General features: G+C 32.3%; 1 protein-coding gene across 1 annotated transcript in view; it reads left to right on the top strand.

Annotated features, from left to right (window-relative positions):
* The window catches only part of LOC126884639 (intraflagellar transport protein 56), a 36102-nt gene that overhangs the window by 1111 nt on the left and 10554 nt on the right, over positions 1-24437 (top strand). The window contains exons 2-8 of the mRNA XM_050650703.1: positions 16335-16475; positions 16545-16716; positions 16923-17154; positions 18666-18795; positions 19649-19795; positions 20329-20508; positions 23386-23554. Coding sequence (XP_050506660.1) covers positions 16335-16475; positions 16545-16716; positions 16923-17154; positions 18666-18795; positions 19649-19795; positions 20329-20508; positions 23386-23554 — 1171 coding nt within the window. The remainder of the gene's footprint in view (positions 1-16334; positions 16476-16544; positions 16717-16922; positions 17155-18665; positions 18796-19648; positions 19796-20328; positions 20509-23385; positions 23555-24437) is intronic.

Consider the following 24437-nt stretch of genomic DNA (forward strand, 5'->3'; position numbering starts at 1 on the left):
TTGTTTGGATCATGGGGAACAAAAAAGATCTTTTATAATTTTTCTCTAAAATGAATCGTTTCCGAGTTATAAACAATTTAAAACTGAAAAAAATCGAATGACGATTTTCAAGGTTCAAGAACACAAATAAACAATTTTATTTTTGAAACTGCGAAGTACCCAAATTCAACCTCAAGCCTTATTTTATCAGATACCGATAAGTAATTTAAGATTGTTTCATTTTAAAACATTGTAATTTTAAATGTTAATGCAGCCCGATCGCCCGTCCTCTCATATGCACTTCATTAAAAATTAAAAATCAATGTTTTAGAATAAAAAGAGACACAAAATCTTATGGCAAGCTATCAGAAGAAGAGTTGGGCTTGAATTTAGGTACTTTATAATTTCAAAAATTATATTTTTTCCTTTTGTTTTAGAACCTTAAAAATCGTCATTATTCGATTTTTTTTTAGTTTTAAATTGTTGATTACTCGAAAACGATTAACTTTAGAGAAAAATTACAAAAGACCTTTTTTGTTCCCAATGATCCAAAAAACCTAATATAATATCCACCTGCGCCGAGAAAATTGATTTTTATAATTTGTTTTTTAAAAAAAAAATTTTTAAATAAATGTAGCAATAACTCCTAAATTATGGCATTTAGGTATAGGGAATATAACATGAAAAATATTCAGCATTCCTTAAGGACTTCAAAACACAAAAAATTTATAGGGTATTCCATTTGAAATAGGAAAGTTCATTAGATTTGCAGAAAAACAGAAGATCTGACAACAATGTAATTAGCACTATAATATCGAACGCATTAGAACTACCAAAATCTATAAAAATCGTGCAAGCCGTTTTCGAGATAATTGAGTGTTTCCATACATAAAACTCACTTTGTATACGATACGCCACTTTAGAAGTAGTGGTTCTTCGTCAAACATATTATAGTCCAGAGAAATCAAAGATATTGCAGAAACTTGAAACATTTCAGTTTCCAACTTTTTTAAAAATATACTTCAAGGGTCTAGGTATATTGGTAGGGACCGCATTCAATGAGTAGTTGAACAGTAGAACAGCGAGAGGCGAAATTTCCAATTAGTGTAGCGCGCACAATTACCCGACCTATTCGGCTAATGGTGCGCGTATGTCGGATAACTGTGCGCAATAATAGAACTTAAAAATGGCCTTCGAAAATGTGGTTTATTTAACATAAATATTAAAGGGCAAATGGGACAATGCATTCGATCATTACGCCGGATTTATCTTAGGACAGAGCGTGTACGACACGAGCCGTGGAGCAATAAACGGCGCGCGTCCCCGTTGTCGCCCAGTCTCGTTGTACAATAAACTACCCAGTATCTTTCATATCACACGATTATTCTTCAACGTGTCTCGCCACGTGTCTTCATCGTCCACGTCCCACTAAGATAAATCAGCATTTATGGGATACTCTACATTTTACCGGGGCCCGGCGATGTAAGGGGCCCGGCGTTGACCAGACCAAATACGTAATTTTTCTGGTTTTTTTTTCTCTTCACTTTATGCCCATAATGCGTTTAATTAATACTCGGCTATATTTAATATTGTGACCTTTAATCGATTTTGTTTAAAATTTTAACAGCAATAAATCACAGGAGTCAAATACTACAGTGCAGTCAGATAAAACAATGATCAAGAAAATATATCAGGGCTTCTAGAATATTTACAAAAAGGCAGAAGAATCTATGTTGAAGAATCTCAATTAGCTGCCAGCAATTATCGAATAAATCCAGAATGTACATGACTCTGACTCTATGTTAAGCTTTGTCCATAAAATTGTATAATTTTCAGTGACAATAAAGCATATTTCTATCCACAGAGAACGGCAGTTCTCACCAGTGGCGCACAACACCACTACATGCGACACTATATATACACGAAATTTTCGATTTTCTAAACCTGGCTGAATTGTAAATTGGGCCAAATTCCATCTTAAAGTTTAGGAAAAGACTCGTCCATTCATATGTCAACCATCAATTTTGGTCCAAGGGTGTGGATTTTACGGCCCTTCCCATTTAAAGCCTGTTTTTCGTTCTCGTCCCCAAAACTCCCAAAAAGTTCAAAAATTTAAGCCTGACCTTTGCGGCTTCTGATAGCAGAGATAATTACCTTTCCAACGCATGTTAAATTTTGAAAATCGGTTATACCATTCAAAAGTTATCGAGCTCAGAAATATGACTCAATTTTTATTTAAAAAATGGAAAATGTTTGTGGATATGTATGTATGTATGTATGTATGTATGTATGTATGTGTGTGGAGAAGTTACACCGATCTGAATGTTTTTTTCTGTGTTTCAAGAAGGTGTGAGGGCCGATTCAGAACCGGTCTAATTTTTGACTTCTGACTACCCTTAAGCCAGCTAGAGGGCTAGGTAGATACAAAATAGCATATTTTTTGGGCGTATATATCTTAGGTTCAAGGATAGACAGGAAAACCGCAAATACACCAAGTCAATAGGGTTGAGTTAAGCTTTCAAATGGCGTTTAAGCGATCAAGCTGAGACATACACACTGCTCACCATTAGGGATGGACTCGAGCCGAGCCAAGCCGAGCTTTTGAAAAGCTTGTGCTCGGCTCGAAATTTCGAGCCGAGCTCGAGATAGAAGCTCGGCTTGAACTTCGAGCTTGCAGGTTGAGCTCGTGGCTCGTGCCGGCTCGGCTCGAATAGTTCGAGCCGAGCCGAGCCGAGCTCAAAAACATAATAATGAATGTAAAATATAACATTCGTAGTAATTTTTTTTACTTATAATAGTCAAATATAAGAAATAATAAGAAATTCACTAAATGCTTTTCACATAATAGCTACATACTCTGTCATAGTAACGTTAGGAGACAAGAAGAGCGAGATATTTTTTTTCTTAGATTAATGAACAAATAGGAGAAATTAAAAATGTTTATTTCACAGTTTGTCTTAATTTCTGTTTAAAAAACTATGATAATGTATGATTTTAGTGTTCGTCCTGAAATAATGTCAGTCTTTTTAAAATAACCGGATTTAAAGGAAGCCAAGAAAATAGTTTTATCGCTGAGAAACTATATAGGTAGATATATTACGATAGTTTAATATAAATTTCAAATAAGATGGCATATTTGTATTAAGTATTATGACAAGATAGTGGATGAATTGTTTGATAACACCCGGATTTCGTATAGTGTAGTGATAATAAATAATACAAATAACAATAAAAAGTAAAGTCTAATACGACCAGACTAATCCATAAATAATCGGAGTAGGAAAAAGCAGCATATTTTATGAAAACATTTTTTTAAATATCAATATTCATATGTACATACAGTGTGGCCAAGCCAAATGGAATAAATTTATTATTTCGTGAATAAGCGCTTTTGGAAAAAAAATCCAAAACAGGTCGGTTTTTATTTTTAAATTACAATTTTTTGGCATATACTCGTATATGATAGTAGCTCATTTGAACGGTTATGAAATTCTCTATTCAGTAATATAAATATTAACATAATATACAGGGTGTCCAATTTTTTTTAATTAAATTAATTGACACAAAAATGAGAATGTATATGTAATTTATTTAATTCAAAATACATTTTGCTACTGTCAGTAAACAGAAAGAATGTTCATTTGACAAATAAACATAGCTTTTCACTTAAATTCAATGTTCAAGATGCCACTCACCTGCCTCTTGGTAGTTTGAACATTTAATTTAAGCGAAAAGCTGTGTTTATTTGTCAAATAAACATTTTTTATGTTTTCTGACAGCAGTAAAATGTATTGTGAATTAAATAAATTACATACATTCTTCTTTTTGTGTTAATTAATTTAATTCGAATTTTTTTTTGGACACACTGTATACATAATTATGTTAATATTGATATTACTGAATAGAGAATTTAATAACCTTTCAAATGAGCTAGCACATGACCCCTATTCCCATTTAAAAAAATAATCGATTACGTCATGACGCCCAGATGGATGACGTCATTAGTATGATATATGTAGGTATTATATATGCCAAAAAATCGTAATTTAAAAATAAAAATCGACCTGTTTTGAGATCTTTTTCCAAAATCGCTCATTCACGAAATAATGAATTTATTCCATTTGGCTTTGCCACACTGTATAATACTATTGGTAATATTGTAATGTAGTACCTACCACCTAAAAGGCCTGCATAAATAAATAAAAAATATAAATAAAAAGTATCAAGTATTTTATTGTCTTATATTACTAGATTCGCATAAAATAAATCTTTCACTAAACTTAATACAGATGAGTTGTAACTCTTTTTTTTTTAATTTAAGTAACTAAAAAACCTGTGTCACCTGAAAAATATTTTTGTACACTTACAGTCAATTATAAATAGGTACATAGTATCTCCATTAACATTTTATATCGGAGATACTATTTAAAAAAAAATTACATTGTTAATAAAAATCATTTACAAGAGGAAAGGAGGAAAGTGTAGGTATATATTTAAAAATAACATTATAACTCTATTCTTACCAAATTATACATATACGACTCTACTTCAACAATAAATAAAATTAAACCTAGAACTAATTTAAACGATTAAAATTAAAAAAAAAATTGTTTTACACATTTTTCAAAATTGGGTTTTCTACCCAAGAGTTTAGACATAAGAGGCACTTAGCCGATTCATTAGTCAATCTATTGCGTTGTTTTCGAATAATTAAGCCAGCTTTCGAAAACAATCGCTCAGATGGTACGGACGTAGCAGGAATACTTAGTAAGTCTCTGGCCATTTCAGCAAGAACAGGAAATCTTCCTTTATTTACCTGCCACCACTTTAAAATATCTTCGTTGCCAGTACTTTGCGGGAGTGCTATGTAGTCATAGAATTCAGTACTTAAGTCTTTTGGTTTTGTTATGACCTTTGATTGATAATAGCTTTCGAAATTGATTTCAAGCTCATCTTGTACTTCCATGACCACCGACGATTCAGATGTACTTTGCGTTATATTTTCTACAGCTTGCTGATTTCCTTCATACTTTTTTAACAGTTTTTTAAACACTGAATACGATTCGTTCTTTAAGTCCCTTCCCCAAAGTGAGTTATCAAATGCTTCAAGTTTATGTCTTGGGTCTAAAATAAGTACTGCACAGTAAATCCAATTTGTTTGTCTGTAATGTTTTAAAATTTTATCTCTGGCCTTTTGAAATGCAGTTAAAAGTTGTTCATCTACACAGGAACGATTCGGTTTATCGTCAAGCAACTTTGATTGTAATTCGATTTTGTCTAACAGTATATTTAAACTGACTATCACTGATGGAAGCGTTGCGTATTTGTCTCCTCCAAGGTTTTCGCTTACTATTTTAAACATCTTTAAAAATTTACAGACGGAAGCTAACATCTGCCATTCGTTTTGGTGTAGTCGAAAATTGTTTAATTTATTGACACTGTCGCTTGCACATAGACAGTCGATCCCCTTTTTTAACTTTAATGCGACATCCAACATATCATGAGTGGAGTTCCATCTTGTTGGAACATCCAGAATAGGTGAAATCTGTGTAGATGCCCCAGCAGTTTGGCACGCACTTTTAAAACGGATCCGTAATTTTTCAGATTTTTTTATTTTCTTAAATATATAACGAATTTTATCCAAACAGTTAGTTGGTGTTTGAATATCTTCATCTAGAACATCGTTGTGTTCGAACTCAACCTCTTCATCTACGTTACTGCTTTCTTCATCTTCAGCCTCCTCTCCTACGTCTTCTTCTATTTTCAGAGATTTTAAGCAATCTTGAACAGCCAAGTTCAGAATATGTGCTACACATTTAAAATGTTGATTAACGTCATCAAAAGAAGGAATAAGCTTTTTTAACTCCTGCATGAACGTTGTATTTGCTGCAGTGTTGTCAACAGTTATGCCTTGAATTTTCGATGTGATGCCATAGCTCTGCAAAGATTCATAAAACAACTTGGCAATATCTCTCCCAGTATGAAGCCCATGTGAAGGTGAGAAATCGATAACTACAGACTGGAGTTGCCAATGGTCATCAATAAAGTGGGCGGTGATCCCATAATAAGATTTTCCATTAATTGCCGTCCAGCCATCAATGGTAAAAGATATTCTTGATGTGTTTTGTTGTAGTATATGCATAACTTTTTTTTTATCCTGTTCAAAACGGGACACAACCATTCTCTTTAAAGCTTTTCGTCCAGGCAGGTTTATTCCAGGTTTGATTTGATCGAAGAAGTTCCTTGTTGCTTCGTCGTCAAAAAACGAAAAAGGTAGGTATTTAGTGGCCACCCAATCAACGATAAAGTTTTCATCTTTAGGTTCATTCACGGATTTCTGCAATAAACATAAACGAGTGTAAATTACTTGATATTTGAATGTAAATTTGAATTATTTTTAAAATAAAGCTATTATTTTATTGTATTTATTTTGCTATTTATTATTTCCCAGCCAACATGAATTCACACTAAATTACCAGAGCCCGCTAATAGTTAAAATAGGATTGGAGGTCGTTGGGTAGGTACAATGAACTGCACACTAAAGGGATTACCGAATTGGGCGCTGAATTTTTTGAACTTTTTTTTTGGTTTTTCCATAAATAAACAAATTAAATTGACCTAGTCTTTTAGAAAATTATGAAATATAAAATATTTTAATTATAACTTTTATTTGTTCTTTAAGTCAATATCATTTACATTGTTAAAAAACTAAATCATTGAGAAAAGTAGTAATAGATAATGAGAAATTATCTAATTGTTTAGAATTATTATAGCAGCCCAGCGGGTAAACAAAATTATTTTTACCAACTTTACGGCAATTGAACCAACAAGAATATTAGCAAGAATAAGGAGACAATGGTTGTTAAGTGTTAAATGTTCTTTACGTATTTTATATTTTAATTTTTGGTTCCTTTCAGACTTTTGTAAGCTTTGGTTTCAAACAACACAAAAATAGAAGTAATTAAAAACTAAATTATGGACGAAAACGGCAAGAATTACTTGTCGCAGACGGAAAAGTTTTATAACAGTAAAATGAAAGTGATAAAACATGGTAAAAAACATGAAAGGGAGTTTGGGTGTGGTACCAATTATTAAAGATAAAATGAGATAAGTTTAAGGTGGTTATGGCGCGTACAATGCGCAAAGGTACCATTTCATCCAAAAAGCGAAAATGTGTGTCGCACCTGGAGCTAGTAAGAGAGGAAGAAGAAGCCGTTATGGTAAAGTTAGGAATGACATGGCGGTAAAGAATATTTATTCTGATGTGGCTCAAGACAAAAAAGGCAAATATGTATAATGATGATGATGTAATAGAAGAGAATATATTAGGCTATTGATTATGTTCAAAATAAGATGGCTAAAAGGAACTACAACGTTCACGGGGTTTTATTGTTTCTTGTTTCATATGGTCAATGGACCTCTAAATATGAAAACACCGCGGAGTGCTTCCATTTACAGGGGTGCGTTTTTGAGAAAGGGGTGAATTAACCCCTATGAACTAAGGTGCATAGTATGAGTTCTATGCCCTTTTAGTACATACATTTCTACAGCAAAATTGTTCGAAATTAAATTTACTATTGAATTATCACCTTTTAAAGTTTAAAAGTGTTTTTTAAAAAATATAATAAAAAAATGCAAATTCATCCTTCCTCTTTAAAATGACGTTTGGCAGAGGTCATCGCTTATAACTCGACAACAACTAATTTTAGACAAATATCACAAGAGACCTTTTTTGCTCAGAATTATCCAAAGAATCTAAAAAGACCTTAATACTATCAATTTCTTTACAGGGCTTCTCATAAAGCCCTTATTTTACCATAATTTGTTAATAACAATTAAACGGACCATATTTGGGCTTCCAGACCACTTCCATTGGATTCAGCGACCCAAAAAACTTATAATACCACCATTAAATCACGGGGAGCTCGAACTTTCCCACGGGACCCCCTCTGTTGCGACTAGACAATGGATCTCGGATTTGCATTTTAGGTTAAGTAGGTATATCAATTTTCATTATAATTAATGCAATTGTTAGTACTGAAAACTAACAGCTTAAAATTTTATAATTTTACTCAGTTTGACAACATTGTTTAACGTTAAGCAATTATTTAATGCCAAATATTTATCAGATTATTACATCGACCAAAATTTTATTAAGAAAATTCCCAAAAAAACTGGTTATGAACAAAAAATTTTATTACACTTTTTTTTCCAACAATAATAAATAAAAACTGAAACATCATGCAAAAAAATAATAAAATATTATTTTTGAATATTTGCATTGTTTTGGCACATCGAAAACTTTGGCGTTAATACTTTGAATATTGACATTACAATAGTAAAATGTGTTCTTACCTTAATTGTTAAGAAATTATGAAGTGGTCCAGCTTTGCTAGTTCCAGGTTGAGAGAGCTTTGGAAAAATAGTACCATATTCCTTTGGATGTTTACTTAATAAGTGCCTTTTTAAAGTAGTTGTAACGGAAAGTTTTACTTTAAACTCACTTTTAATTTTTCGTTTGTTACATAATTTGCATGTCGCTAATTTGTTTATTTTGTCAATAATTTTAAACTCAAAAAAGCATGTAAACTTGCTCCGAAATGTCGAAGTTTCGTCAAGAGTATAATCGCCGCTAACGCTTTCAGTCGACTTAGTTGATACTTCACTATTTTCACTTGGACTTGGAGAAGGAAGATTTGTGTCCATAAAACTATCATCACTATCGTAATTAAACATTTTAAAAACGCGAAAAATTTGGAATTAGGCTCCTAAACAGAAATGGACGAACAGCAACTTCAACTTCTTTCTCAAGACTGAAAAGATTGTAATAACTATTAGATTTCTTTCCTACTACCCGTAAAATACAAACGTGCTAGTTTTCTTAAAATCGGAATTATTTTCTTAATACCTACAGATTTAGCAAAGTTTATACTGAGAAATAAGTTACAATAAAACATTCAACTGTACAGATTAACAGTAAATTTCTATTGTTAAATTCATATCATTATGTCCAAAACCATTCAAGTATGGAGGTACGAGGTAGAATCCCAATTTTATAATCCTCCATAAACTTAAACTGCCTCTTGTAACTTCTTAAGAATTTGTTTATCAAAAAGACTAACTTCTAGGAATGCGAATATTTACATTTTACCATAACAAAAAAATATGTTCATTAAAATTTTTACCTCTTCCGAGTAACTATAGTAAAAATGAGAAGTACATAACTGCATTTTATAAATCCTATTCAAATATTTAGTGACGATATTAGGAATAATCGAAATGCAAGAATATTATTTAAAAAGGAATTTATACAGAGTGTCCGTAAAATATGTAATAAATTAGATACTTCCTTAATCCTTTTTAAAAATATCTGGAATTCGTGGAGTTTTAATTTTAATGTTCTACCTTCTACCATAAAATTTGATTATACAGGGTGATATACATTAAGCTGATATGTATGAGGTAAATGTACACTCTGTACCTACGTTGTGACATTTTTAGATCGAAAAAATGAGCTGATGTTAAAAAGGTATGATACTTGGGGTCTAACGGACAGAATTTCAAAGATATGCGCTATGAAAATAAATTTTATTGATTTCAAATTATTAATCTAAGAATTTGAAAGTAATCCAGTAATTGATACATGACTTTATCTTAAATTTTCACACTCCCACGTCTTCCAATCCACCTGTTCGGAAAAATTTCGTCTACGTACCTTGGAACATCTACAGCATAATGCGGAGGCGCAATATCCTATTGAAACCATAAACTTTCATCAAAACCTCCAGGATTAATTCTACTGGGAAATAAATAAATTAAAGTAGGTGCGAGATACCCGATAAAGTAGGACTCGTTTCAATTACCTTTGAAAAGTAGGGTCCGATAATTGTTAGCCCACATATTTACCTTTTGCAGGTATTGTGTATGAAGCTGTTATATTTACAAAAAATCCGATGGCGTCATCACCTTTATGTGTATCACTCTGTGTAATTAAATTTGGTTGTAAAATGTAGATCATTAAAATTAAAAATCGACGTGTTTTAGATTTTTTTCAAAAGACTTTTAGTTTAGGAAATATCCCATTTATTTAATACATTACGGACACACTGTATATTGCAAATACATATTTGTCGTCTAAATTACTTATTCTCAAACAAAAGTATCAGTGGTATCAAAAATAAATAGAAAAAATATTAGAGTATTAGCTAAAATATTGACAAGCTCGTTAAGGAAAGCTCGGCTCGTTTCCAATTCAGCTCGGCTCGGCTCGAAAAAAATTTGGCTCGGCTCGAAGCTCGGCTCGCAAGAAACAAACAGGCTTGAGCTCGAAGCTCGGCTCGTCAAACGAGCCGAGCCTCGAGCCGAGCCGAGCTAAGCTCGAGCTTGTGTCCATCCCTACTCACCATAGCCAAAAAACTGAAAAATTAAGCTTTGAAAATTTTGGTTTTTCGACAATTACTCAAAATTTCAACCTACGAATTGCGCCAATAACTGAGCGTTTGTAGAAGGACTCAGGACGCGTCTAACGGTGTATACCTCATATCTGGGAAAATTCGAATTTTTAAGTTATAGACTTCATAAGTATGATCAAATCTATTTCTTATGGGAAAAACGGTTTTTCAAGCTCAATAATTTCTGTAATACGTTCAGTTATCACACTCGATCTTGAATGCTCAGATACTACTTGTCAATACGTTTCAAATTCATGTTTAGTGATCAACATCAGGTAAGCCGTTCAGAAGTTATAGAGCTTCAAATGTATAATTAGTCCAGGAACTGAAATTTTTCACTTCGCAATTTTTACAGAATGGATAGATTTGCTTGAAAATTTGACAATAAGTATTGGATAGTCCAAGGATCAAAATCTATATGATGCAGAAATACGCTTTTACCATGGGGTGGTTGCCACCTCATCTCGAGGGTGGAAATTTTTTATTATATTTTGACCGCAAATACTGGTAAAAACATTAATTATAAGCAAAAAATGTTCATTATACATTTTTTTGATAAAATTAATAGTTTCCAATTTAGTGGTTGTCGAAGCTGTTTTATATCGAAAAAATTACCAGAGAACGGCAGTTCTCGCCAGTGGCGCAGAAATACACCCCCCTACACGCGACACTATTAATTGCACGAAATTTTCAATTTTCTAAATCTGACTGAATTGAAAATTGGGCCAACTCCCATCTTAAAGTTCAGAAAAAGACTCACCGATTTATTGTCAACCATCAATTTTGGTCCAAGGGTGTGGATTTTACGGCCCTTCCTATTTAGGGTCTGTTTTTCGTTTTCGTCCCCAAAACTCCCAAAAACTTTAAAAATTAAGTCCAACCTTTGCGGCTTCTAATAGAAATGATCATTACCTTTGCAACGCATGTCTAATTTTGAAAATCGGTTATACCATTCAAAAGTTATAGAGCTTATAAATGTGACTCAATTTTTATTTAAAAAAGGGAAAATGTTTGTGGATATGTATGTATGTGTGTTTGAAAGTTAAACCGATTTGATATTTTTTCTCTGTGTTTGAAGAGGGGGTCAGGGCCGATTTAGAACCGGTGTAGTTTGTGACTTTTGACCTCCCATAAGCCAGCTATAGGACTTGGTAGGTACAAAACGGCATATTTTTTGGGGGTATATATATTCGGACCAAGACGAGGCAGGAGAACTGGAAATACATCAAATCCATAGTGTTGACTTAAGCTTTCAAATGGTGTTTAAGCCGTCAGGATCAGACATACACACAGCTCAGTATAGCCGAAAAACTGAAAAACTAAACTTTGAAAATTTTGGTTTTTCGATAATTACTCAACATTTCAACCTACGAATTGCGCCAATAACTTAGCGTTTGTAGAAGGACTCAAGACAAATCTAACGGTGTATACCTTATATCCGGGAAAATTCGAATTTTTAGGTTATAGGCTTCATAAGAAATGATCAAATCTATTTCCTGTGGGAAAAACGGTTTCTCAAGCTCAATAATTCCTGTAATAGCTTCAGTTATCATACTTGACCTTAGATCCATCAGATACTACTGGTCAATACGTTTCAAACTTATGTTTACTGATCAAAATCGGTTAAGCCATTTAGAAGTTATTAAGCTACAAAAGTATAATCCAATTAACGATTATTCCCGAAATGGTTTATGTAGTTGAAGTGGTTACGACGGACGCTAAATTTGATCTGGCAACGGGCAATCCGACTTCATTTACCGGCCATCTCAATATTTTTGTTTCAATCTCTTTCGAATAGAAAAAATCTAGTGTATATTCGATGGACACTAGATCATTTGGGATATAATGCAACAAAGGTGACCATTTATAAAGCTTGACGTGTAATAGGGGAACATTGCATTCAACTTCATACATTTAATTTATAAATAACTTTGAAAAACTCCTGATACAAGAAAAAAAACCGCTAAACGCCGTAAAAATGAGTGGCGCATAAAATATTCCAGCTACAAAAGATCTGATATGAATATTACGTGGCGCGAAAATGGATTTTTATTTGATGCAAAACAAAATTCTAGTTTTATTTTAAAAGATTTTTCCATAATATTTGCTAAATTTGAAGTAAACGCGCCACAAAAGAGTTTCAAAATTCAAACTGTATCAAAGTTACTCTTTTGTGGCGCGTTTACTTCAAATTTAGCAAATATTATGGAAAAACCTTTTAAGATAAAACTAGAATTTTGTTTTACAGCAAAATGAAAATACATTTTCGCGGCACGTAATATTCATATCAGATCTTTTGTAGCTGGAATATTTTATGCGCCACTCATTTTTACGGCGTTTAGCGGTTTTTTGTTCTTGTTCTATTCTACATCAAATAAAGAAAAACGGTGCAAAAAGCTTGTGAGATTTTTTGATGATTTGCCTGGGCCTAGTAGTGATGCGACTGATAATTTTGAGCCCGACGCAAAATTTCGCTGGGAAGTATTTAATATTGTCAAACAATAAGCGTTTTAACTAGAAGATTTAATGCGGATAATCAAATTCATTCGCTATTTAACATTTTATGGATATTCCGAGATGAAGATGACGACAATATTAAGAAAAACATTGATATACAGGGTGGGGCATTAGTGTGACAAAGTCCAATTACTCGTTTGTCGTAAGAGATACGAAAAAAAGTTATTTAGGTAAAAGTTGGGGCACACATAGTATCATATTTTAAAAATATTTTCAAATATACAGGGGCGTCCGTATTGACAGGGTGACACAAACTTATGTTTTTTTAAATGGAACACCCTGTATATTTTTACATTTTTTGATTCTCCTCGATGTTTCCTTTCTTAAAATATATGGTTTTGTAATATTATACGAGGTAGTTTAAAAGTTAATTAAGCTTTTTTGTTAATTTCGTAGCAAAATCTACACCCTGTAGAATTGTAGTGATTTGACATCAAATTTTCTATTTACATTCAAACGATTTTTAGTATAGTCTACTACTGTTAATCATTAATAGTATAGCGAAATGTTTAATTTTAGTATACAGGGTGGGTCGAAAGTCGGAATGAGTATTTTCTGAGTTTTCTTAAATGGAACACCCTGTATTTTAGTATTGTAATGAAATTACATTTTATGGTGCTTTTTTATTTCTTAAGCATTCCCTATACCTAAGTGCTTTAATTTGTAAGTTATTCGTCATTCTTTGAGCAAACATTAATTGCAACAAAAATTACGTAAAATTTCATTAGGTAGCCGTGAAAATATCCAATCAAAAGTAATTTTTCGAAAAAAAATACATAATAATCTAGCCTGATCCTTAATTTATTAATATTGGATGAGATATCTAAATAGATTCGTAGTTAAGGTTGTTGGTGCTTAAAATATGAATCAAACATACAAAATTCTGCATAGTTGGCTATGACACAAAATTTGCTTAAACATTTGACATTATGCTATTTATATAGTTCCAGTTGATTTGATACCATTACTAATATTAATTTTTCTAATGAGGAACGGATTAAAATGGCTTTGTGCTAGGAGAGTATAACAAAAATGAGCTACTTGCAATAAAAATTTATCATCAGCAATTCCCTGATAGACGACAACCAAAAAGAGAAACTTTTGAAAGTATACTAAAAGGGTTTTAACAGACTAGATACTTAGATTGTAAGAACGATTGTACTAATATGCAGATCCTCAGTGACACTAAGGATTACATTTAATTGCTGTTTTCTTCACTTACAATAGTTTTTATTCGACCAGATTTATCATAATCTAAGTGATCAGTCCGTTGAAACCGTTCTAGCATATTTTTAAACGTTTCTCTTCTTAGTTGTCGTCTATCAGGGAATTTCTGATGAAAAATTCTTATTGATAGTAGCACATTTTTGTTATATTTCACTAGCACCAAAATCTTATTAATCAGTTTCTCATAAGAAAAATACATATTAGTAATGGTAACAAAGCAACTGGATCTATAAAAATAGTAAAATGTCAAATTTTTAAGGAAATTTAGTGTCATAGCCGACTAGGTAGAATATTGTATGTTTTTATTAATATTTTGCGCACCAACAACCTTAACTACGAATTTATTTGGATATTTCATCCAATAGTAGTAAATTAAGGATCAGACTAGAGTATGATGTATTTTCTTTTCCAAAAATTATTTTTGATTAAATATTTTCACAGCCACCTAATAAAATTTCACGTAATTTTTCTTACAATTAATGTTTGGCTTAAAGAATCACGGATAACTTACAAATTAGAGCACTTAGGTATAGGGAATGCTTAAAAAATAAAAAAGTATCTTAAAATATCATTTCATTACAATACTTAAATATAGGGTGTTCCATTTAAGAAAACTCAGAAAATACTCATTCCGAGTTTCGACCCACCCTGTATACTAAAATTAAACATTTCGCTAAACTGTTAATGTTTACCAATAGTAGACTATATTAAAAATCGTCTGAACATAAAATAACAATTTGATGTCAAATCACTAAAATTCTACAGGGTGTAGATTTTGCTAAGAAATTAACAAAAAAACGTAATTAACTTTTAAACTACCTCGTATAATATTACAAAACCATATATTTTAAGAAAGGAAACACATCGAGGAGAATCCAAAAATGTAAAAATATACAGGGTATTCCATTAAAAACAACATAAGTTTGTGTCACCCTGTCAATATGGACGACCCTGTATATTTAAAAATATTTTTAAATTATGGTACTATGTGTGCCCCAACTTTTACCTAAATAACTTTCTTTCGTATCTCTTACGACAAATGAGTAATTGGACTTTGTCACACTAATGCCCCACCCTGTAGGTAGGTATGTATTGAGCAAGTTTTATAAAGAAGACATCAGTGAAGAATTGATAGATGAAATTTTTCATTTGAGAGCGAAATACAAGGATAATATGGGCGAATCTCAACTTTCTCCAATATATTTGCTTAATAAAATTAAATATCTCAAATCTGAATTGTTATTGCGTTAAAAATATTTTGCACATTACCGGTGCCACATCACAGAAGCAGTAAGATCCTTTAGTTTTCTTTTTCGCATAAAAAATTCTCTGAGGTAATGCTAGCTACAATGAAACAGGATCGGTTAGTTGCCTATCAACTTTGTGAATTGAGAATGATTTTGCAAAAACATGTAATTTTTCAAAAATTAGAGACATCTTTGCCAATCAGAAAACTCGAAAAGCACCTGTAGGTACTTAATATACCTACCTAAATATTTTCAGTATTATAAATAATATAATCAAAATTCAATAAAATTTTGTTCTGAAGCTATTTCCTTGTGGCATTTTTATAATTAAGTATTTTTGATGGGAAATAAGCCACAATTTTACCAAAAAAATGAATTTATTAACATTTCGACATCCAAGTTGAGTGTCGTTGTCAAAATACAAAATAATACTAAATAAACAAAAATGTTGTTGCTTAGTAAAAAATTCTTCTAAATAATTTATTTAATCTGACTCATTTATATCAATATTGGCAATATCATATATAATATATATGCCTGAATTGCCGATATAAATGAGTCAGATTAAATAAATTATTAGAAGAATTTTTTACTAAGCAACAACATTTTTTGTTTATTTAGTATTATTTTGTATTTTGACAACGACACCCGACTTAAGCGTCGAAACGTTATAAATTTATTTTTTTGGTAAAATTTTGGTAAAATTTCCCATCGAAAATACTTAATCAATAAAATTTATATTTGAAATGTTTCTTATTATTTATTATTAATAATTTGTTTTCTATAAAAATTAAACAGTTTTTTTCGCTCTTCACTTGTTGCCAGGGGCCCGCCCTTCACTTTTTACCGGGTCCCGCTCATCCCTCTCGGCGGCCCTGTGTATGCTTTATATAAATATGTAATATAATTTTAGATTTTAAGCAGATCGAAGCCTGCTCTTCAAACTGTCAATGACTACACTAAAGAATCTGGAAAAAGTAATGTTAAACCATCATCACCCTTTGAGGATTATCTGAAAAAGAGGGATTATTCAGGAGCTATTACTTTATTAAAGGTATGCATGTTTATTTTTTGTTATATTTCTCCTAATAATACTTATAGGATGATATTGTTATGTTTCAAGTTCAATCATTTTCCTGAAAGCAAGAAAGCCACAGTAGATGAGTGGTTAGCATTTTGTGCATTTCATAGAGGAGATTACAAAAAAACCTTAAGTATCTACAAAAATCTTTTATCTGTTAATCCAGAAACGGAGAATTATTTAGTAAATGCAGCATGTTGTTTATTCTACTTAGGTGAGTGAACCCGTAAATTTTACTTACGTGCGTGAGGTCTTTACGCTTTTATAAAATTGGTTATTTTATTATTTCGAATACTTTCTCTCTTATACACCGACTATAATACTGCGCATAGACGCCATCCCCCACCGGTACCTTTAGAATCTTTGCACTATACCTACATATAAAATTATTTTTGGCTTTAATTACATAACAAATTTTAGGCATGTACGAAGAGTCTAAAGAACTTTTGCAAACAGCTCCTCAGAGTGGATTAAAGACTAGACTTAACTTCCATCTCTCCCATAAATTAAGGGACGAGGCAACTCTAATGGAATATCACCAACAACTTCAGGATATTTTAGAAGATCAACTTAGTTTGGCAGCAATTCATTATTTGAGAGCTCATTATCAAGAAGCCATTGACATTTACAAAAGATTACTTTTACAAAATAGGTGAGATGACAACAGTCTAAACTAATAATTAAACAGTTATATTTTAAATAAATAAATAAATATTTCTCCTATTTTCGTCGTCTCTACGTGATTATATATTGTAAAATCCGGAGATATGGGATGCAGCCAGAAAGCAGTTTATTAACGAAAAGTCTTAGATTTAAAATATTGTTTATTATATTTTTATTTCAATTATTCTAATTGTTTAAAAAGTAGTAAACTTTGTATCTGGGGCTTTTCGTTGTTTTCCTCGTAATACGAGAGATGTCGCTAGATTGCGTCTCAAAAGGTGGGTTCATTGCATCGCGATGGTTTGCCTTAAAAGAGGCAGAATGTTTATATTCCCTTCAGAGTTGTGACTGCATAAACTTCACTGATGATGCATAAGGATGCTGAAATAGTTGCTATATGGAGATGGTAGTCCAACTCTGAATCGAATATAAACAAAACCTGCCTTGAACCCTTTTTTATCTTTTTCATTTTACTCAGTTTTTGAGTATTTAGAAACTGTCTTTCGGTCCTTTTCCTAGACGAAGAGAAGGTAAATGCGTGGCCTAAGTGTCCTCTATTTGCTTTCTCCTATTTTCGTCGTCTCTACGTGATTATATATTGTAAAATCTGGAGATATGGGATGCAGCCAGAAAGCAGTTTATTAACGAAAAGTCTTAGATTTAAAATATTGTTTATTATATTTTTATTTCAATTATTCTAATTGTTTAAAAAGTAGTAAACTTTGTATCTGGGGCTTTTCGATGTTTTCCTCGTAATACGAGAGATGTCGCTAGATTGCGTCTCAAAAGATGGGTTCATTGCATCGCGATGGTTTGCCTTAAAAGAGGCAGAATGTTTATATTCCCTTCAGAGTTGTGACTGCATAAACTTCACTGATGATGCATAAGGATGCTGAAATAGTTGCTATATGGAGATGGTAGTCCAACTCTGAATCGAATATAAACAAAACCTGCCTTAAACACTTTTAAATAAATAATTATTTCGTTGTAAAACGAAAGAAGAGCTGTCTTATACTGCAGTTCGTTCACAGAGTGTCATGCACTCTAACCGGTTTTGAGCTTTGTTAAAGCTCTTATCAGAGAGTGCATATATGACTATCTCTGAACAAACTAAAGCAAATCGGGCTGCTAGTATCGAATTACAACAACACGCTGTGATACGGATGTCGTGGAGGCATCTGCTAAAAACTACTTTTATGGGGGAATTCGTAAGTCTCCTCATTCGCGCACCGAATGAGATATTTGATAAGCCATACCTTGTATCTATCGATATGGCGAGGAACTGCCAATCACACGAGGTTTGGATTGTCATCCATTTTTTTCGAGCTGATTATTCGTTGTTATACAAATTTTCTACGATGATTTTATTACGAGGTTTTGTCTTACGATAAAAGTCGACGAGAGGAATGGGAATAACACAAAAAGTGGATTTCGCCAAAAAGTGTACATGCAAGGTTTGGCTCTGACGACGAAGATATTGTTTATAACTTTTTTTTTCAGAGAAAACATCGCTTTGAACGTATATGTAGCACTTTGCTATTACAAACTGGACTATTACGATGTTTCACAAGAGGTTCTTGGAATGTACCTTAACAGATATCCTGATTCGGTGATAGCTACTAATTTAAAGGTAAATATTACAATATACTTATCCGAGTTACTAGCTATTCTGTTATAGTAGTCAAGAAAATATGTATTAACAATTAATAATAGTGTATTAAAACAACACGATGACTATCTGGGTGTACCACACCCACTGTGGGGCACTGCTTGAAAACTACCCGTCATCAGCAACTACCCCGGGTTCGAAAGTAAATAAAAGTCTCTTTACTAAAAAACCTCTATTTATCTAATTCAATTCTAAATTAAAGCATCAAATGTAGCACAAAAATGAATAACGAAAACAGTATATTTCTAATAAATCTAAACAACGCAAAATAATTAAAAAATGGTTTAATTATTTTTATTATAATATATACGCGGTATTTACGGAAAATCATGACCCAGTCACCGACGTATCGTATATCTTCGACTTTTCAAGTTTTAATATTACCGGCAACACGATATGTCAACGTTCATTGCTCTATATCTGGTAGACTTCTCAATTCACACTCCCTTACATCACTAACTGTTAATTTCCGTCCAAAGCGTATCGCAAAGGTTTTCGAATACTCAGCAAAGCAGCATGACATATTTTCTCTTAATTAATTATTATTAAAGAAGTACTTAATTATTATTAAAACAAATAGATAATAGCCGTCTGTAAGTGGAAGAATGTGGCGGTGTTTATATTAATCAACGGTTTTTGAATACAGAGTGTGCATCAAACAGACAACTAAAATTAATGCAATGTTTAAATGGCTCGAACACCCACCTAGCGCTTAGTGTTACATATTCTAACATTATGCTTGTCGGGTTAATATTGAACCAATATAATTTTCGTGATGAAAACAAGACATAATTGAACTTTATCCTTTTTATAGGCGTGTAACACTTTTCGTCTTTATAACGGATCTGCAGCAGAAAATGAGCTCAAAAATATAATAGATCAAAGTAATCATGTTGGTTTTGGATATGACTTGTTGAAACACAATATGGTAGTTTTTAGGGATGGAGAGGGAGCCATGCAAGTAAGTAACCAGTTTTTTCACTATTTTAAAACGTTTTTATATATACTTCACTTGTTCTTTGTCACTGTGTCCAAAAAAACTTTGTCATAGATTTTAAACATACTTCCAGACTATCTAGATACCTGAAATTTTCAGAATAGCTCAGAACTCGACGACAATGCAATATTCAACAGCTTTTATATGGATACATTGAGTTTTATTTTGAATTTTAAGCCATTTTAAATGCAAATAATGCCATTTAGACCCTGTTGTAAAGTACGTTAGTGAACAGCACAGCGGATATAGCTCAGTGGTAGAGCATTTGACTACAGATCGAGAGTTCCCTGGTTCAATACCGTGTGTTCCCTATTTTTTATTTCTTTTAGTTAACTTTTATTAGCATATTAATATTTCATTAATCACCTTTAATTTCATCAAGGATCAGAGGAACTTCCAATATAAAAGGCTCCTATCATGGATAAAACAATCTCCAATCCCAGACCTGCATAGGTATGATAATATATAAGTTTAATGAAAAATATAATAATTTCCAGGTATTTCTTTCATTGCTAGACGTAGTGCCAGAAGCCAGATTAAATTTGGTCATACACTATCTGAAAAATAATGATATTAAGGAAGCGTTTGACTTACTAAAGGGTCTACAGCCCGCCGTTCCACAGCAATATATTTTAAAAGGTGTCGTCAATGCTGCTCTTGGACAAGAACTGAATTCCGTAAGTAGTATAATAATAGTGTAGTCAATGAGAGTATTTGGGTCCGAATTCTGCCCTAAGGCATCAATTTACTTGATATTTTCACAGTAAGTAGGGAACAGCTCAAGAAACAAAGTCTACCCTATGCCGATGTTCTCACCACTTCTCGTGGGTAGAAACTTTGGGTCAAAATAACCCCGAGAGTCGTTAGAGGACCTAATGGTAAACAAATATTGTTCTATATATTTTTTAAAACTCAATATTTTTTTAGTTATTCGTGATTGAAAATTTGCCATTTTCATTGAAAAATGATAACTTTTTGGACGGGGTTTTTTGAGAACACAACATAAAAATTAAGGATCTACTGAGAAAAAGTGTAAGAAACATTTTTGTAGCTTATGAAAAAACAAAAAAAATTGATTGTTCAGAAATCTTCTATCTGCAATACAAAACGAGATATGGTAGGTGAAAGGAGAGTGTTTTTAATTGTGAATGTTCGAATCGGTACATTCCGCTTGAAATAACAGAAATCTTTTTTTTTAAACATTTTTAACAAAAAAACAATTTTTGTTAAATGTCGATTTCTTTTCATACTTATGTAATTTTTTATTGCAATACTGAAACATTTACAATTACGTACCTATTGCTTTTAAAAACTATTTAAAAAGTCACTACAATTATAAACTTGCTTTTTCTCTGTCCTCACAACAATAACAACTAATATACACAACATTTGTTTACCCATAACCGACATTTTGAACAATTATTGACAGGTCATTGTAATTACGCAATCAGAGCACGTATATCGTTTCAGCTGCGCCCAGGGCCAAGACTTTTGAGGAATTCGCGCACATATACATTTACTCCCAGACGCGCCTAAAGATGTATAACTCAGTGGCGGCTCGTCAGGGTCGGCAGTGCGACCCACACATTTATGGACACATAGATTTTTTAAATATTTAATTTAATCGGAGTTGATGATATTCGTTTCTGTGAAATAAAAAATATATCTGTGAGATAATACAGACTAAATTTTATTCATTGTTTTTAAAAGACTTCGATCCCGATACGTTAGTTAAGTGATCCCTGTGCGCTGTGCGTAAGAGACTTTTCAAATTAATGATCCTATAGCCATGCACCCGCACCCGATTGTGTGAATTCTTATTATAAAGCCCGGCACGGCATGCCATCCCCAGATCGAGGATTTGCTATATAATAAGAAGCTATGGAATATTAGCCGATAGGCAACCAATTATACATTCTCCGTACTTATTTGAATGCAAAGTACGGCAGCGGGTACCTCTGCCGAGGCCGAGCGGTGATCTGCAAACGGCAGAAACTCACGTACGTAGCCACGTATTGCCTTGCTGGCGCGCCCGGGATAATTATGAAATAGGTAAGTAGTTTTACGTCGTTTAATTATTAATATTATTATTGATATTGTAATTATTTTAAGTTGTTAGGAATTACCATTTAGGGGACATGATGTATCGAAGCATTCGTTAAATCAAGTTAATTATAGAGAACAAATAAAATTGTTTAACAAATACGATCTGGAATTTTCTAATTTATTTTCTGACTCGAAGAATATACCGGCGTACCTAAAACAGCACAGAATGAAAGAATCAATTAGTAGTTACATTTTGATCCTTTTCGGTAGAAGTAGACGAAACTACTGATAGAGGTAACATGTCATTCACAAGTATCAATAATTGTTCTTCGATACGCGTTACGTCTAAATGTATGAGAGGTTGTTAGGTTTTCAGACGTGAGTAGAAGCCATAAGACAGAATATATTTTTGATGTTTTAATTTAAAGGATAGATTAAATTTTTTGATATCAAAAATAAATTGGTAAGGCAAATTTATGACGGGGCTGTCTTGATGTCCAGTGAATTGTATGGTCTCCGGACAAAAGTTAAAACAATTGCACCAGGCAAAACTATTATTGACTCACTGTTATAAGTCATTGACCTCTTTGACTATTCAAAATTGAAAAGTTACGCCAAAGAATTTTCAAAATATCTATTAGACAAGTTCATTAAAAATTATCCATCATTTTTTAATCAAATAAAATAAGAAAATGAATTAACAGTTTTATATTCTGATCCAAATATTTTCGGAAGGTGGGATAAGTTAGAGACTATGTATAATTTTATATACTGCAATTCATTAGGTACAACAAACTGTTCCCGAAATTAATAAATTATTGTGCTCAAATGTGGGCAAATTCTGTCTCAAATGAACGGGATTTCTCTTGTCTCAAAAGAGTCAAAACGTATTGTCGAAACACCATGAAACAGGAGAGAATGTCAAACTTGTCTCAAATGTCGATAGAAAAAAACTTTTAAAATCCCTCCAAAACAATAATAAATTTTACAATTACATACATTATAACCCATTTTGCTACTTCGAAACAACATAGACTAGAGTTAATTTATAAACAGGTATAGTTTCTAAATTTATAGGAAAAAAACAAAAAAAAAATAAAAAAACACAAAAACCAAAGATCTCCTATGAAATTGAAGCCTTTGGAGACAAAACCTTGCCGACCCTGTCCCTAAAGCCAAGAGCCGCCACTGGTATAACTTCAAAAATACCTTTATTTAACTTCATCAAACACTATTAAATCCTAAAGAGTACCTTGATTTCATGTTACAACTAGTTTTATTTAATTTTGGCAATAAGGAGTAGTTTTAACCCCTAAAAATAGTAAGCTTATATCGGGATAGAGTAGACCTTAGAATTAGGAGGTAAGTAGAGCCTATTCTCAAAATTTCACCAAAATCGATGCATTAGGATAGAAATCGGAGGTAATATCCCTACTTTGGCTCTCGTTGACTTGAGTATATATAAGATAAAATAAATATATTGACGATATGAAAATCATACCTTGTAGATGGAACATATAAAAATAGCAGAAGAATGTTTTCATTTAGTTGGTAGTTCTACCAGCGAATGTGATACTATTCATGGAAGACAGTGTATGGCAGCGGCCTTTTTTCTTGCTAACCAATTTGAAGATGTACTGGTCTATTTAACATCTATCAAAAGTTATCTACATTCAGGTGAGACTAGGTAGAATGTAAAATAAATTTTCAGAAATAATCTATCAATATTTTGTGAATATATCCACACTGGACTATGTTTATTATAGTGATCTTCAATATGCTCTACTAATATGCGCAATACATTCATTAATTACTTCTAATCCAGTCGAATTTAACGTGATGTATAGGCGTATGGCGTATTGGGACCGTGCAAGTTTGGCAAAGCGACCCCTATTTCTACGCTCTGTACTTTTATTCGCACTTTTAATTATATTAGTCCTGGTTACTGGATAATTGTCAAGGCCATAGTCCAAAAAAATAATAAGAAAAAATAAGATTCAGGTTATGTTATTAAAACGTAAACAATTGTATGTAGTAAATAAAATTAGTTATTAAAATGCAGTACTGCAAGCAAAATACAATTAATTAAATTTACCTTTATATAATAATTGCATATCACATCAATATTGTGGAGCAATATATAATTTTTCTGCTTCAATGACAGAAGGTATGAAATATACGTCAATTTGACAATTTCAATTGACAATATGAATTATTTAAGATAGTTGCAATATTTCTCCGCGACCCGCACACGGTCGTTTCTCGTTTCCCTTCCAAGTACTCGCACACCGCGAATAGTACCAAGAAAATCGGCAAAAAAACCAAATAGCTGAAATAAAAAGACGCATACAATAATTATTGTCTTGGGTAGCTTTCGGCATGTTAAGCTTTATTTTGAAGAATAAAAATATACAAATGTGTCTAAAACGTAGGATTATGACAAATGTATCTTGCCTGCAACTACATACAGAGTGGGCCAAAGAAAACAGTCCACCTTGATATGTGGCAGTATTTATTAGATTTTAAGGAAATTACGAAGCAGGTCGATTTTTGATCTAAG

Source organism: Diabrotica virgifera, chromosome 5, assembly GCF_917563875.1.
Source record: "Diabrotica virgifera virgifera chromosome 5, PGI_DIABVI_V3a".
Lineage (NCBI taxonomy): Eukaryota > Metazoa > Arthropoda > Insecta > Coleoptera > Chrysomelidae > Diabrotica > Diabrotica virgifera.